General features: G+C 40.8%; 1 protein-coding gene and 2 non-coding genes across 3 annotated transcripts in view; 2 read left to right on the top strand and 1 right to left on the bottom strand.

The window, feature by feature from the left end:
• NUP85 (nucleoporin 85) overlaps positions 1 to 15,327 on the bottom strand; it is a 36,577-nt gene extending 21,250 nt beyond the window's left edge. Inside the window, exons 1-6 of the mRNA XM_077754417.1 lie at positions 15,207 to 15,327; positions 10,658 to 10,751; positions 6,863 to 7,025; positions 2,387 to 2,457; positions 1,788 to 1,831; positions 698 to 767 (exon numbers count right to left, since the gene is read on the bottom strand). Coding sequence (XP_077610543.1) covers positions 698 to 767; positions 1,788 to 1,831; positions 2,387 to 2,457; positions 6,863 to 7,025; positions 10,658 to 10,751; positions 15,207 to 15,239 — 475 coding nt within the window. The 5' untranslated portion in view covers positions 15,240 to 15,327. The remainder of the gene's footprint in view (positions 1 to 697; positions 768 to 1,787; positions 1,832 to 2,386; positions 2,458 to 6,862; positions 7,026 to 10,657; positions 10,752 to 15,206) is intronic.
• On the top strand, positions 3,689 to 3,795 carry LOC144225822 (U6 spliceosomal RNA). Its single transcript, XR_013333408.1, has one exon. It is a non-coding gene; the product is annotated as a U6 spliceosomal RNA (small nuclear RNA).
• Positions 8,742 to 8,845, top strand: LOC144225828 (U6 spliceosomal RNA). Its single transcript, XR_013333411.1, has one exon. It is a non-coding gene; the product is annotated as a U6 spliceosomal RNA (small nuclear RNA).
• Positions 15,328 to 15,598: the final 271 nt, after the last annotated feature.

Below are 15,598 nucleotides of genomic sequence, written 5' to 3'. Positions count from 1 at the left end.
AGAAAAACCAAAAAAAAAAAAAAAAAAAAAAAAAAAAAAAAAAAAAAAAAAAAGCCTGCAGCACCTCCACAGAGCCCACGCAAGCAAAGATACCATACCAACCACAATTTGGTTCAAAAACATGGAATAATTCAGAATGGACAGTTCACATGTAGGGCTGCACTTGCCCCAACCACTGGTGACAGAATTCCCCAAGTAACTTTGCCTCCTACCATCTAATCCCTCCTCATAAAAGTTTTCTCCTTTCTTTTACTTTTTTATTTTAAACACACACATTTATTGTTTCACACTTCTGGAGGCCAGAAGTCTGAGATCAAGAAGTGAGCAGAGCTGGCTCCTTCCAAGGCTGGGAGGGAGAGCCCATTCCATGCCCCTCCCCTGGCTTCTCCGAAAACTTTGATAAGCTTGGCATGTCCACAACATAAGTGCTGACCACCCATCATACAATAGTTTAACATATTTTCTTAGTGTTTTTCAGGGGCCACCAGCCTAACATTTTAGGTTTTCAGGAGGCATTTTCTTTTTGCGGAAGGTAACAAAATGGCAGGCTTCTTTGGGTGTTACGTACAGCCTTCTGATGGTTGCGGTGATGAAGAGTGATGAAAAGAGCATTCTACACAACTGAACTCTCATCGTGACGTGCAGGAAAAGGCAGGGGGACACTTCTGATGTTGGGAAGGGATGATTCCATGCTCACCTGGGGCTACTTCAATAAAAAGAATCTCACAAAGGTTCCAAATAAGCTCCATTGCTGATAAAATCGAGACCTGAGGAAGAAATGGAAACAAAGTTTTAAATGAAAATATTCCTGATATTTGCTCTTAGAACAAAGGAATGAAGCAGGGCTTGAACCACATGATGGTCATTCATTATTAACTCAACATTTATTGAGTACTCCTATGGAAATCCTACAGGATTTCCCACAGGGAATTCACTGAATTTTAGGGGATGGTAGGCATACTAACATTTTTTTTTTTATTTTAATGGTTCTTGTTTTAGTTTAATGAGCATTATAGAAAAATACAATTAGCCCATCATGCTCAGGGTCTTGATGAATATTAGGATTTAGAAAGAGGCTGAGTAAAATGGAAGATGATTTTTAGAAAAATATTTAGTAAATAATATTAAGAATTCTACAGATATACCAAAATCATGAAGGTGATATTCAAGGGACTAAAGTTTAAGGAAGTCTATAAAAAGGCAAACCTAATATGACACCCAAAAATAAATCAGGTCTGGACCCTGTCCTAGAAATATACACTCCCCTTCCCGATCATCTTTTCATACACAAACACAGATGACCTTATTCACAGAGAAAATAAATGCTTTGCTGCACCAATCCCTACTCACTACGGAGTTTGAACACTATCAAGATTCTACCAAAGAAAGAGAATTCTTTCAGCCATTTTCCAGCTCCAACGAAAGTAAACAACTCAATAAAAATGCTAGGTCACGAGCTGAGTCCAATTTATAAAAATAAGCAGTGGTTCCAAAAGCTCAGTTCACTATCTCAGGTGACAAAATGTGGTTAGGATTGATATCTCCCAGAAGAACTGCAAATTCATACAAGTACTTCTCAAACACATCCTTGTGTTCCAATGTGGTATGCCCTGAAGGGGGCACCAGGAAGTTCAAGATGATCCTTACCACCCCCAAGGAGTTGCCTGTCTAGCTGGTAAGAAGAAAGACTTGTGCAAAACAATGCTTGCAAAGCCACCCCAGGTGGGTGCTAAGGATTCAGACAGACATAATGGTGCCAGAATAACAAAGGCAGGAGGCGCCCCTACCTGGCTGCTGAACTGGCGACCACTGGCTGGATCTTTAGCAGCAACTAACAAAACACAAAACATTTTGAAGTGAGCAATCAAACTTTTAGTCTCATAGTCACAGCTTCATATATCAGGTTTTTCAGCTTGTGCCTATTTCCTCTAATGACCACCCATTTTCACCATAAATTTTTAAAAAGTGGCTCATATCTCTTTGTTACAGATCAATGATTTGCAAACCCAATGCCCTCATGTTACAAGCGATACTTTCAACTGCAACAGAGCAAACAGAGACCATCACGTTATAAAAGACTCTACTCAGCACCCAGGAATCACAAGGCTCTCAAGGTTATGGTGACTTTAAATCGGAAAAGTTAAAGAACTGGGAATGTGATTTTCAAAGATCTTAAATTCTTCAAATTTCTTTAATCTTTCAAAGATCACACCTGTCAACTCAATATATTCTGACTTAAAAAAATGTACTCAAAACAATTGCCAAAAAATTAGATTATACAAGATGGGAAAGTAAGACTTTTGAACTGGAAAATCAAATAAACTTTACCTTGCAGTATTGACTAACATTTCAATTACTATCACATATACACACACAAAATCCTTACTTGCAGCCTGGTGCATTTCCTCCATACAGGCTCTTATGACTGATCGGTAGTTCTTACTCACTCGGACCAATCTACAAAAAAATGAAATGACATACAATAGGAGTGTGGAGCATCTTGTAGTGACAAAAAGCAAGGAAGTTTGCAACAGAAGATAAGCGCTTACTCAAAAACAGGAGCTAACCTGAAGAAGTTCCTAAAGGTCTAAGCTGGAACAATTTGAGCATCAAAATAAGAACATATGAGGTAACCCAGGGAGTAAAATAAACATCCCCAAATCCATACTGATATTATGTATCATCTCATACAGATGAGATCCATGGACACTAAAAATAACGGTTGAAAATTTAAGGAGAAACAGAATTTGCATATAATCTCAAGGTTTCTCCTCCAAATACGTATTAGTTAAAAGGGAAAGATGGCAATCTTACGGTGAAGAAACCCAGTAGAAACCACATTAACCAAGTGATGAAGGTCAATAAAACCAGTAATAAAACTTCAACATGATGAACCCCATGATATGATGTACTGAAGACCCATCATACTAGTTCTGTGGTATCCTTACTAAAAATGCATAATCTCAAAAACAATACATAACCTTTGTCCAATCATGAGAAAACATCAGACAAACCCAAATGGAGGGAGAGTCACCAAAATAACTGGTCAATATTTTTTTCAAAAGTGTCCAAGTCATGAAAAAGACTAAGGGAAAAAAATTAAATGCAACCTCAGTCACAGAAGAGAAGAAAAGCACATTACTGGAAAAATTGATGAAATTCAAATGAAGCCTTTAAGCATATTGCATTGATGTTTAAGTTTCCTGGTTTAAGTGACAATAATAGGGTAACATATAGATATTAACATTAGAAAGCTGGGTGATGGATATGCAGGAACCTATTATTCTTGTATCTTTTCTGGAAGTCCAAAATTACTTCAAAATAAAATCTTTAAAGAAGGAAGTGACGAGACACCTGGGTGGCTCATTCAGTTAAGCCTCTGACTCTATTTCAGCTCAGAAAATGATCTCATGGTTCCTGAGATCCAGCCCCATACTGGGCTCTATGCTGAAGCACCAAGCCTGCTTAGGATTCCCTTTCCCTCTCTCTGCCCCTCCTGTGAGCATGCTCTTTCAAAATAAATAAATAAACATTAAAAAAAAGAAAAGAAAAGAAAATGACAAAACATAACAAACTTCCAAAAGAAAATAACTGGTTTAGTTACCAAGATGCAATCCTTAGCAACAAGAACAGTTCTAGAAGAGACCTAAAGACCACCTATTTGCTCCATTTAAAAATGAATAGTAGCATGCTTACTTCAGAAGCACATATACTAAAACTGGAACAATACAGAGAAGTGTAGCATGGCCCCTGAGCAAGGATGACATTCAAATTTGTGAAGTGTTCCATATTTTTTAGGACTGCGTTACATACAGAATTGCTAAATCATGGGACACCTGGGTGGCTCAGCTGGTTAAGCGCCTGATTTCGGCTCAGGCCATGATCTCACGGTTCGTGGGTTCGAGCCCCGCATTGGGCTCTGTGCTGACAGCTCGCTCAGAGGCTGGAGCCTGTTTCAGATTCTGTGTCTCCCCCTCTCTCTCTCTCTGACCCTCCCCTGCTCATGCTGTCTCTCTCTTAGCAATAAACAAAACATTAAAAAAAATTAAAAAAGAATCACTAAATCACATTGCACACCTGAAATTAACACTATGTTAATTATACCAGAATTAAACAAATAAAAAAAAAATAGCAACATTCTGCATATGACCTACAACAGGGCTGCCAGGAGGTAAAGCAATCTGCACATATTCTCTCACCCAATCCTCACTATCTTGGATCCCCTTTCACTGCCAAGATTCAGGTCCAGATAAATAATTCAGCCAAAAAAATAAGGTGATTGCTAACCCCAACGCACAGAGCAGGAACTCTCATCCCACCATGAGGATGACATTCACTTACTCATTCAACAAATATTTTAGAGCATGTATTTTTTTTTTTTATGTTTATTTAGTTTGAGAGCGAGCAAGGGCAGAGAGACATAGAGAGAGGGAGAGAGAGAATCCCAAGCAGGCTCTGGGCTACCAGCACAGAACCCAATACAGGGCTCAATCTCACATACTGATCTCACATACCATGAGATCAAGACCTGAGCCGAAATCAAGAGTCGAACACTTAACTGACTGAGTTATTTATGTTTAAATAAAATAAAAGTAAAAATAAAAAAAGAAATTTTCAGCCCCGCACCCTACCTTTCTAGAGAGGGTAAAGGGGCTAGAAATGGAGTTAATAATTGATCATGTCTACATGAGGAAGCCTCCATAAAATCCCAATACTGTGGAGTTCAGAGAATTTCCAGGTGGGTAAATAAATCCCCATACCAGGAGGGAACACACCCAAACTCTACGGGGACAGAAGTACCAGTACTCTGAACCCTCCCAAACCTTGTCCTATTTATCTCTTCACCCAGCTGTTCATCTGTATCCTTTACCATATCTTTTAATAAATTGGTAAGCCAGAGACACCTGGGTGGCTCAGTTGGTTAAGCCTCCAACTTCGGCTCAGGTCATGATCTCATAGTGTGTGGGTTTGAGCCCCGCGTCAGGCTCTGTGCTGACAGCCAGCTCAGAGCCTGGAGCCTGTTTCAGATTCTCTGTCTCCCTCTCTCTCTGACCCTCCCCTGCTCACACTGTCTCTCTCTCTCTCTCTCTCAGAAATAAATAAAACATTAAAAAAATTTTTTTAATAAATAAAAACGTTAAACAAAAAAAAAAATTTCAAAATAAATAAATAAATTGGTAAGCCTGAGTGTTTCACTGAGTTCTGTGAGCCACTCTAGCAAATTCACTGAACATGAGGAGGTTTGGGAACTTGTAGCCAAGCCAGACAAATGCTTTAAGTAACCTGGGGACCCACTAACTGCAATTGACACGTGAAGTGGGGAAAAGTCTTGTGGGACTAAGCCCTAACCTGTGAAATCTGATCTCCAGGTAGTGTCAGAATTGAGTTAAATTGTATGATACCCAGGGGACCTGATGGGCTCAGTCAGTAGAGTATGTGACCTTTTTTTTGAGAGAGAGCGCGAGCGAGCGAGCATGCATAAATGGGGGAGGGACACAGACAGACAGAGAAAGAATCCCAAGAGTTGGATGCTTAACCAACTGAGCCACCCAGGCACCCTGAGCATGCAATTCTTGATCTTGGGGTCATTTGTTCAAGCCCCGTGCTAGGAATAGAGCTTACTTTAAAAGAAAAAAAAGATACCCAGCTGTTGTCACAGAATTGTCTGGTGCTATACATCTAGCATGAGAAGGGAATATGGGTACCTGGTGGCTCAGTCAGTTAAGTGTCCAACTCTTGGTTTTGGCTCAGGTCATGATCTCACTCACAGTGCACAGCTTGCTTGGAATTTTCTCCCTCTCCTCCTTCTGCTTGGAATTCACTCTATCTCTCTCTCTGTGCCCCTCACCCACTCACACTTTCTTTCAAAATAAATTTTAAAAATTTGAAATAAACAAACAAGGGGTGCCTGTGTGGCTCAGTCTGTTAAGCATCCAACTCTGGCTCAAATCATGATCTCACAGTTTGTGAGCTTTAGCCATATATAGGGCTCTCTGCTGTCACCAAGAAGCCCACTTAAGATTCTTAGTCTCCCTCTCTTTCTGTTCCTCCCCTGCTTGCACACATTCTCTCTAAAATAAACATTTAAAACAATGAAAACAAACAAAAAACCCAAAGAAGTGAATATGACAGTTGTGCCATATTTGAGACACAAAAGGAGAGAAAAACTTTTTCCCCTCCAGTACAAATGCCAACACTGCCCATGCTCCAACTAATTTATGGACACTGATAAAAAACTAACATGGAGGTTCTCATCCTCCATGGTGCTTAAGACTCACCTGGAGATTTTAGATTTGAGGATCCACCCCAAGAAATTTTGATTTTTATGATCTGAAGTGGGGCCCAGAAATCTGTCACTAACAAGTACCTGCCTGATACTGATGCAGTTATCTTATGAACCATACTTCAAACAACCCTAGTCTATACACAGTATAATAGTTTTCTGGTCTCTTACCAGAAAAATGCCTTGAGAGTTAATTCTATAAAGATACAACAAAACTACTTTTTTAAACTCACTTTTATAATACTATAATTTCAAAATCTTCCATCACTGGGACTCTCTCAATGACTTTCCAGATGCTTATGTGGCCTAAATTTTCTTTTTTGAAGGGTAAATGAAACAGGAACATAAACAGACAAAAAGCTTATCAAGCCAGCAAGTCGATCAACAGCCATTTGCACAGGTACCCACAAGACATTTCCTCTCTAACTACCTCCACTGCCCAGGACAGAAGCCAAAGTAGAACCAAGAGCACCTTCTTTCTCCACGCACTCCATCTACTATGCAAAAGGACAATGATGCAGTTCATGTGGCTTTCACAATTTAGTTGTGGACTGCAGCACCTACCAGCAGCCTACTTACTGAGCTTTTCTGGACTTTCCAGTCAATTCTTCTTCAATTCTCTGGAGGCCCACAAAGATTCCATGGGATTCATTGAAGAGTTTTCTCAAGATTTGAGAGTAAACATCTATATCCTTTCGGATGATATAGATAAAGGGGCAGCCTGGCACAGTCTCTGATTTTTCTGAAACAGGAAAAATTTAACATCGATCACTATTACTCTCATATAACAACTGACTCTAAAATTTTTAAATTGTGGGTCGCCTGGGTGGCTCAGTCAGTTAAGCATCTGACTTCAGCTCAGGTCATGATCTCACAGTTCATGGATTTGAGCCCCGCATTGGGCTCTGTGCTGACAGCTAGCTCAGATCCTGAGCCTGCTTCAGAGTCTGTGTCTCCCTCTCTCTCTCTGGCGCTCCCCTGCTCACACTGTCTCGCTCTCTCTCTCTCTCAGAAATAAACAAAAAACATTAAAAATTTTTTTGATTTTTAAATTGAGTTATATAATTACAACAGCTTCAGCTACTTTGCTACTGATTTCATTTTTTAAAAAAGTATGAATTATCATTTATCAATTATCCACACATTAATTATTTAATATACATATTTTCAGACTCACTGGCTTATTTATTTTATTGTGTTAATGTAACCTCTAGGTCTGGAGTGCCTGGCTCAGTCGGTGGAGTGTGCAAATCTTGATCTTGGGGCTGTGAGTTCGAGCCCCACAATGGGTATGAAGATTACTTAAAAATAAAATGTTTTAAAGAATAAAATAAAGTAAGCTCTAGACCCAACATGGGGTCTGAACTCACAACCTTGATATCAAGAGTCACATACTCTACTGGACTGAGTCAGCCAGATGCCCTCTCACTGACTTATTTTGGAACTACCTTTGCCTCCATCAATTGAAATATACTGAAAGAAAATTAAACTCACTTATATTAGCCTAAATATAACTTGAAAAATATGATAAACCAACAGCCGAAATTTTATATAATCTCAAATTTACGTAAATATTTTTACATCAGTTTGTACTGCCATCACTCCTACAGCAAAGAATCAAAAGTTAACTATTTTACAACAGTGATAAAAAGGCTCTATAATGATAAACTATAAACAACCAACTTGTGGAAATTTTTTATGCAATAGCTTCTCAAACAAGCTATGATGATTTTCAATGGCTTGTCTCTAATGAGATTTAAAGAGACATAAACAAACAAAACCTCATGTTTCCAACAATTGAGGACAAACTCAAATGCTGATAAGCTTTCCCATTAAGTATGAAGAGAGGCCAGACATTCAAAGGTTGTTTTTTGAGCAACTGTCTCTTTGGCAGCTTCTATAGCTCTGCTAACCTTGAAATCTTTAATACCAAAATATCCCATAAACATTTAGCAACATCAGGGACAATTCTTACCTACAAAATCAAGAAAAACTACATCACTTAAAACTTGCATGAATTGGGGCACCTGGGTGGCTCAGTCGGTTGGGCAGCCAACTTCAGCTCAGGTCATGATCTCATGGTTCATGGGTTCAAGCCCCGCGTCAGGCTCTGTGCTGACAGCTAGCTCAAAGCCTAGAGCCTGTTTCAGATTCTGTGTCTCCCTCTCTCACTGACCCTCCCCTTCTCATGCTCTCTCTCTCTCAGAAATAAAGAAAAAATGTTAAAAAAAAATTTTTTTTAATTGCATGAACTGGGGGGTGCCTGGGTGGCTCAGTCAGTTAAGCATCCAACTTCAGCTCAGGTCATGATCTCATGACTCATGAGTTTAAGCCCAGAGCCTGAAGCCTGCTTTGGATTCCATGTCTCCCTCTCTCTCTGGCCCTCCCCTGCTCATGCTCTGTCTCTCTCTCAAAAAATAAATAAAAATTTAAAAATTAAAAAAAAATTGCATGAACTGTGCTCACTTCAGCAGCACATATACTAAAGTTGGAACAATACAGAGATTAGCATGACCCATGCACAAGGACGACATGCAAATTCGTGAAGCGTTCCATATTAAAAACAGCAACAACAACAACCAGGGCACCTGGGTGACTCACTCAAAGTTAAACATCTGACTCTTGATCTCAGCTCAGGTCTTGATCTCAGAGTCATGAGTTCAAGCCCTGCACTGAACTCCACATTTAGCATGGAACCTACTTAAAAACATTAATAAAATAGGGTGCCAGGTGGCTCAGTCAGTTAAGTGTCAGACTCTGGCACAGGTTGTGATCTCACAGCCCATGAGTTTGAGCCTCACATTAGGCTCTCTGTCAGCACAGAGCCCACTTCAAATCCTGTCCCCCTCTCTCTCTGCCCCTCCACTTGCACACACGTGCTCTTTCTCAAAATAAATAAATAAACAAACTTAAAAAATATATAAATAAAATTGGGGTGCCTGGCTGACTTCAGCTCAGGTCACAGTTGGTGAGCTCGAGCCCCGCTCTGGGTTCTGCATTCTCTTTGCATCTCTCTTTCTGCACCTGGTGGGATTCTCTCTCTCTCCCTCTAATTCTTCCCCTCGATCACTTGAACTCCCTCATAAATAAATAAATAAATAAACAGATAAATAAACAGATAAAACTACATGAACTGCACACATGACTTGCCAAAATTTTAAGACTTTCATTAGCTCCATCTTTCTCTATAATAAAATAAAGCTTCTACATTTGAATAGTCTGTCAAATATCTACACAAAAATATCTCCAACATTTCCTAAGACTCTTTTGAAAAGAAGAAAGCAAAATCAAATGTTCAAAATTTAGTTTTATCTTCCTACTAGAAGAGTCTGTATCAGAAAGGAAAGATTCAGGGGCGCCTGGGTGGCTCAGTCGGTTAAGTGTCCAACTTCAGCTCAGGTCATGATCTCACGGTTCTTGGGTTTGAGCCCCGCATCGGGTCTGTGCTGGCAGCTCAGAGCCTGTAGCCTATTTCAGATTCTGTGCATCGCTCTCCCTCTGCCCCTCTCCCGCTCATGCTCTGTCTCTGTCTCAAAAATAAATAAACTATAAAAACGAAAAAAAAAGATCCAGGCCCCTGGGTGGCTCAAATAGTTGAGTGTCAAAATCTTGATTCCAGCTCAGATCACAATCTCATAGTTTGTGGGTTCGAGCCCCACATGGGGCTCTGACTGGTGGTGCAAAGTCTGCTTGAAAGTCTGTCTCCCTCTCTCTCTGCCCGTCCCACCTCATACTCTCTCAAAAAAAAANAAAAAAAAAAAGAAAAGAAAAGATTCATGTCCAAAACATGACATAGCTTAGAGAATAAGGAAGAGCCATTTACTCTCCAGATCCTTTGTGCTTTTTATCAACAGCCTACAGAATTCAATCAAGTTCACAATAATAAAAGGTAAGGACTTCAAAGTCTTCATAAATCTGCAGTTTCACAATAAGGGGGCTGCTATAAAGGGAATTTAGTCATTCTGGACAAGAAGGGGGAAAAAACTTGACTTTTTAAATACACAGGAAACATTTCAGGGTGCATGGCTGGCTTAGTGGGTACAACATGCAACTTCTGATCTTGGGACTCTGAGTTCAATCCCCACGTACGTTGTACAGACTACTCAAATATATTTTAAAAAAATAATAATAATAAATAAAGGAAACCATTCTTTAACACCTGGAAGATTACTGTTCATTTTTTTTCCTGGACTCAACATCTGCCAAATCTCATAAATTAATGAAAATCTTAAATACCAAAGTTTCAAAAGTGAAAATGGTACAAAATAAGTTAAACTGTTTCTTGCCTTAGTTAGTCAAATCTGAAAGAAGAAAACAACCAAATGTGCCAAGATAGATACTCTGGGAGAAAAAAAAAAAAAAAAGAAAACCTACCTTTTTTGTTGAAGGAGGTTTCACACACCAGCATCTCTCCTGGACCCCATTCAAAACACATTTGCTTCTTCTTGGAATTTACTCCTGGAATCAACTAGTAAAAAAAGATAAAACAAAGAAACTTATTTTTACTAAAGGCTTTGCTTTCAACTGATTTGCAATATAACCGTAGAAATCACTGGTCATGAAAGTTAAGTGCTACTCTATGTACACAGCTGAGTGTGGTTGAGATCAGCCCAATCTGTTAAACCCTGAATAAGCAAGTGACCTTGCCGGGCACCTCAACCCAGGCTGGCACTTCACAATCAATTATTGCACTGTAATTTAGTGATCCATAGTTCAGAATAAGAGAATTAAAAAAAAAAAAAAATACAAAAGAGGGGCGCCTCGGTGGCTCAGTTGGCTAAGCGGCCAACTTCGGCTCAGGTCATGATCTCGCAGTTCGTGAGTTCGAGCCCCGCATCGGGCTCTGTGCTGACAGCTAGCTCAGAGCCTGGAGCCTGTTTCAGGTTCTGTGTCTCCCTCTCTCTCTGACCCTCCCCTGCTCACGCTGTCTCACGCTGGCGCTCGCTCGCTCTCTCTCTCTCTCTGAAATAAATAAAACATTAAAAAAATTTTTTAAAAAAAAACAAAAAACAAAAGAAACTGAACTGTTACTCACTAAACGAAGCCCTCCAAACACATGGTTTCTGTGCCATCTCTTTGAGGACGCTCAGTTTTTCTCTCTCAGTCCAATCCCTTTGAGCCTCAGCTTTATACATCCAACTACCTAATCCACACCTGTATGGGTTACCTAACACCTAACCTCCAGAGCTATATCCATAACATAAGAATCAATAAAGGACTCTTGATGCTCATCTCCAATTCTTCCCCCACTGGGGCAAAGCCTTCCCCAACTGTTAAAAGACTAACCTGTGATTCTTCTCTTTCCCTTACCACCTTTGTCCAATCTATCAGTAAATCCTGTTCTGCTCTTATATAAGCCTGAATCCAACCACTTACCATGTCTACCAGTCTAATCCAAGCCACCATCAACTGTTATTTGACTGCAACAGCATTTCTCAGTGCCTGAAATTATTCTCATACATGGTTATTATCGCTCCCTGTAAATAGATAAAAGCTCACAAGGGCAAAGGATTCTGGGATTCTCATACACTGCCTAGAAGAGACCCTGGCACAAAGTTGGCACTCTATAAATATTTTTGGCGGACAATAAATTTGGCTGGTATCAAGACAAATGCACTCAGTTCTTAGGAAGAGCTAATGCAGTCATTCAACAATTAAGCAATGTTTAATAAGCCTTTTTCTATACTGGGCTCTAGGAATACAATGTGTAATACAGTTTCTGTCCTCCAAATGCTAGCAGTCTACTGAGGAAGTCCAATAAACAGGCAGTTTAAAAAAAAAAAAGTGGAGAAATGCCAAACCATAGATAAACACAAAAAAGGATGTTTTAGTAGACTCTTAATGGATGAGTGGGCAAAGCAAGGGGGAAACATTACACACAGTGCTGCTGAGGCAAATGGGTACCCATATGCATAAAATGAACCTAACGTCACAGACAAAATAAAAGTTAGATACAAATGTAAAGCAAAATCTGTAAAACTTGAAAAGTATAGTAGAAAACCTTTTTGATCTTAAAGTAAGCAAAGAGAGGACACAAAAAGCACAAAATATAGAACAATTTATAAATTGGGGCTTCATCAAAATTAAACTTTTGCTCTTCAAAAGATAGTGTTAAGAAAATGAAAAGGCAAACCACAGACTGGGAGAAAATATCTGCCAAACACATATTGGATATCTAGACTACATAAAGAACTCTTGCAATTCATTAATAAAAAATAACCCAATAACAAAATGGGCAAAAAATTTTAACTGCCACTTCACCAAAGATATACAAATGACACATGTATAAGCATATAAAAAGATGCTCAATATCTGTCATCATTAGGGAAATACAAATCAAATGATAATGAGCTACCACTATATACCCACCAGAATGGCAATGGCTAAAATTTTAAAAGATTGACCACACAGGGGCACCTGGCTGCTCAATTAAACATGTGACTTTGGCTGAGGTCACCATCTCAGGGTTTATGAGTTTGAGTTCCACGTCCTCAGGCTCTGTGCTGACAGCTCAGAGCCTGGAGCCTGTTTCGGATTCTTTGTCTCCTTCTCTCTCTGCCCCTCCCCCACCCATGCTCTGCCCCTTCCTCAAAAATTAGTATTTAATTAAAAAATAAGTATTTAATAAATGAATGAATGAATAAAAAGACTGACCACACAGTTGATGAGGATGTGGAACAACTGGAACTGTCACATGTTGCTGACGCAAAAATGGCATTTGAAGAAATGACAGTTTATTTCAGCTAAATACAAATATATTCTATAACCCAGCAATTCTACTTCTAGATATTTACTTTAGAAGATAATAAAAAGGGAAACAAAAGCCAAAACTTACATTTCTTAAGTATCTTTGAAGCAAAAAGATAATACCACTGGTCTAGAAAAACAACTAAAAAGATTATTCTAGGCTCTACTTTGAATCTATACATAAACATCTTTAAATCTGCTGATTACTAACTGGCCTTCACGTGCCTTAATGATAAAAGCAAACAGGGCACCTGGGTGGCTGAGTCCGTTAAGCATCTAACTTTTGATTTTGGCTCAGGTCATGTTCCTGGGGTCATGAGACGGAGCCCCGCGTTGGATTCCACACTGAGTGTGGAACCTGCCTGAGATTCTTTTTCTGTCTCCCTCTCTGCCCCTCTCCCCTGCTTGCTCGCTCTCTAAAATAACTGAAAAGAGGCGCCTCGGTGGCTCAATCAGTTAAGCATCTGATTCCAGGTCAGGTCAAGATCTCATGGTTCCTGAGTACAAACCCTGCATCAGGCTTTCTGCTATCAGTGCAGAACCTCTGCCCGCCTTTTTCTCTCTGCCTCATCCCCGTTCACACTAGCCACTATGTCCCTAAAAATAAATTTTTTTTTTTTTTTAAAAAGGTTGAAACATAGGTGCCTGGGCATCTCAGTCGGTTAAGCTTCCGACTTCGGCTCAGGTCATGATCTCACAGTTCATGACTTCAAGCCCCACATCAGGCTCTCTGCTGTCAGCATAGAGCCCACTTCGGATTCTCTGTCCCCATCTTTCTCTGCTCCTCCCCTACTTGTGCTCTGTCTCTCTCAAAATAAATTTTAAAAACTTAAAAAAATAATAAGTTGAGGGGCACCTGGGTGACTCAGTCGGTTAAGCTTCCAACTTTGGCTCAGGTCATGATCTCACGGTTCATGGGTTCGAGCCCTGCGTCCGGCTCTGTGCTGACAGTCAGCTCAGAGCCTGCAGCCTGTTTCGGATTCTGTGTCTCCCTCTCTCTGACCCTCCCCTGCTCACGTTGTCTCTTCCTCTCTCTCAGAGATAAATAAAACATTTTAAAAAAATTTTTTAAGTTGAAAGGAAGAAAGAAAAAGTTCCAGTGGGGGAGAGAAAAAAAAGTTCCAGTGAGCTGATATGCTAATTTTTCTTCCCAGGGACAACGACAAAGTCCTCAAAAAATATAAAATGTTTCAAGTACCTTATATAGATCATAAAACTTTAATACTCTACAGTAAGCTTTTTGGAGTAACCACCCCCATTAACTGCTATTTAAGATCTCGCGTCTCATTTTGTCCAGTTAGCTTTGAAACGACCCCCATCTTTGATTTTTGGTTTTGTCGTACACTGCTTTCCAATCTGATAGCTTGAGCTCAAAACTGTAGGCATTTCGGCTTTCTAAAAAGCAAAAATACAAGATCAGGCAACCTGCAGTTCAATGAAGCTTATAGCTTACCAACAGCGAAAAGGTGCAGAACAAGCCAATAATAGACAAAAATATTTTACCTAGTCAGGGAGGCAAGGGAAGGCTTTCCTGAGAAAGACTGCAAGTTCCTGCATTTGAAAAGCGAGGAGATAAACCTGAGAAAAAGAGAGTATCCCAGGCAGGGGGAACGGTAGGTGTCTATCTAAAACCCATGAATTTCTTTACGAACATCATAGATCATTCACATTCCACATACGCTCTCTTGAAAGTCCAGACCGAAGTGGAAGCAAACAGCAATAAAAACAAGAAGTCTCCGGGGAGGTTATGTACTTTTAGAAGGCCTCGGGCCAGTACGGCACAAGAAGCAGAAGCCAAGCTCACGGTGTTGCGATGTGACGCTTAGTTCAGCGGACGCAAAAAGCCCCAATTTCTCTACTTGGTCCAAGCCCGCCCACTAGAGCATTAGCCTAAGAGGAAAAGCAAGGCAAAAATGGAATGGAAAGGTGAGGAAGTCAAGAGAAGGGGAGGGATGGAGTGATGCCTCAGAGCCAGGCATTTCTGAGTACATAAAAGAACAGAAACCTAGCGAACGCCAGGACCCAAACACAAGCACCTCGCTAATGGGACCTCCGAATTGTCGCAACTGAGCTGGGGGAAGGGGAAAGGAGCCTCGAGGGAGACAGACAAGCCTGTAGTGACGAAGTAGACACAGTCCTCGTACAGAGAAGGCAACACTTTTGCGGGCGCCCTTACAGTGACCGTCGGCTCGCCATCGAGTTCCTCCATTGCGCCCCACTTCAGCCACCGAGAATTTCCACCGCCGCCAAAGCTCCCGGCTCAGGCCTCCCGCTCACAGCCGGCTACGAGAGAGGACCCCTCCCGAGCGCCTCCTGCGCTGCCTGTAGGCTCAAACCCCCAACCCTACAGGGGCCTCTCCTCTCCGCCACGATCCTCCTTCCGCGACATTCTAAACGTATTCTTCCTTTCTTGCCGGCGACAACGCGTCAGGGAAAACAGCGCAAGGGTAGCCTGTGCTCACAGTAACCTTTCCAGCCAGGTCAGGCGCCGCCGCGGACAGCCCCGCGCCGCGCAGGGAAAAGGCCCCGGAGACGGCGGGAGCTGCGGCAGTGCGGCTGCGCGTGCGC

Source organism: Crocuta crocuta, unplaced genomic scaffold, assembly GCF_008692635.1.
Source record: "Crocuta crocuta isolate KB4526 unplaced genomic scaffold, BGI_CrCroc_1.0 scaffold50, whole genome shotgun sequence".
Taxonomy (NCBI): Eukaryota; Metazoa; Chordata; class Mammalia; order Carnivora; family Hyaenidae; genus Crocuta; species Crocuta crocuta.
This window is presented reverse-complemented; position numbering and strand designations above follow the sequence as displayed.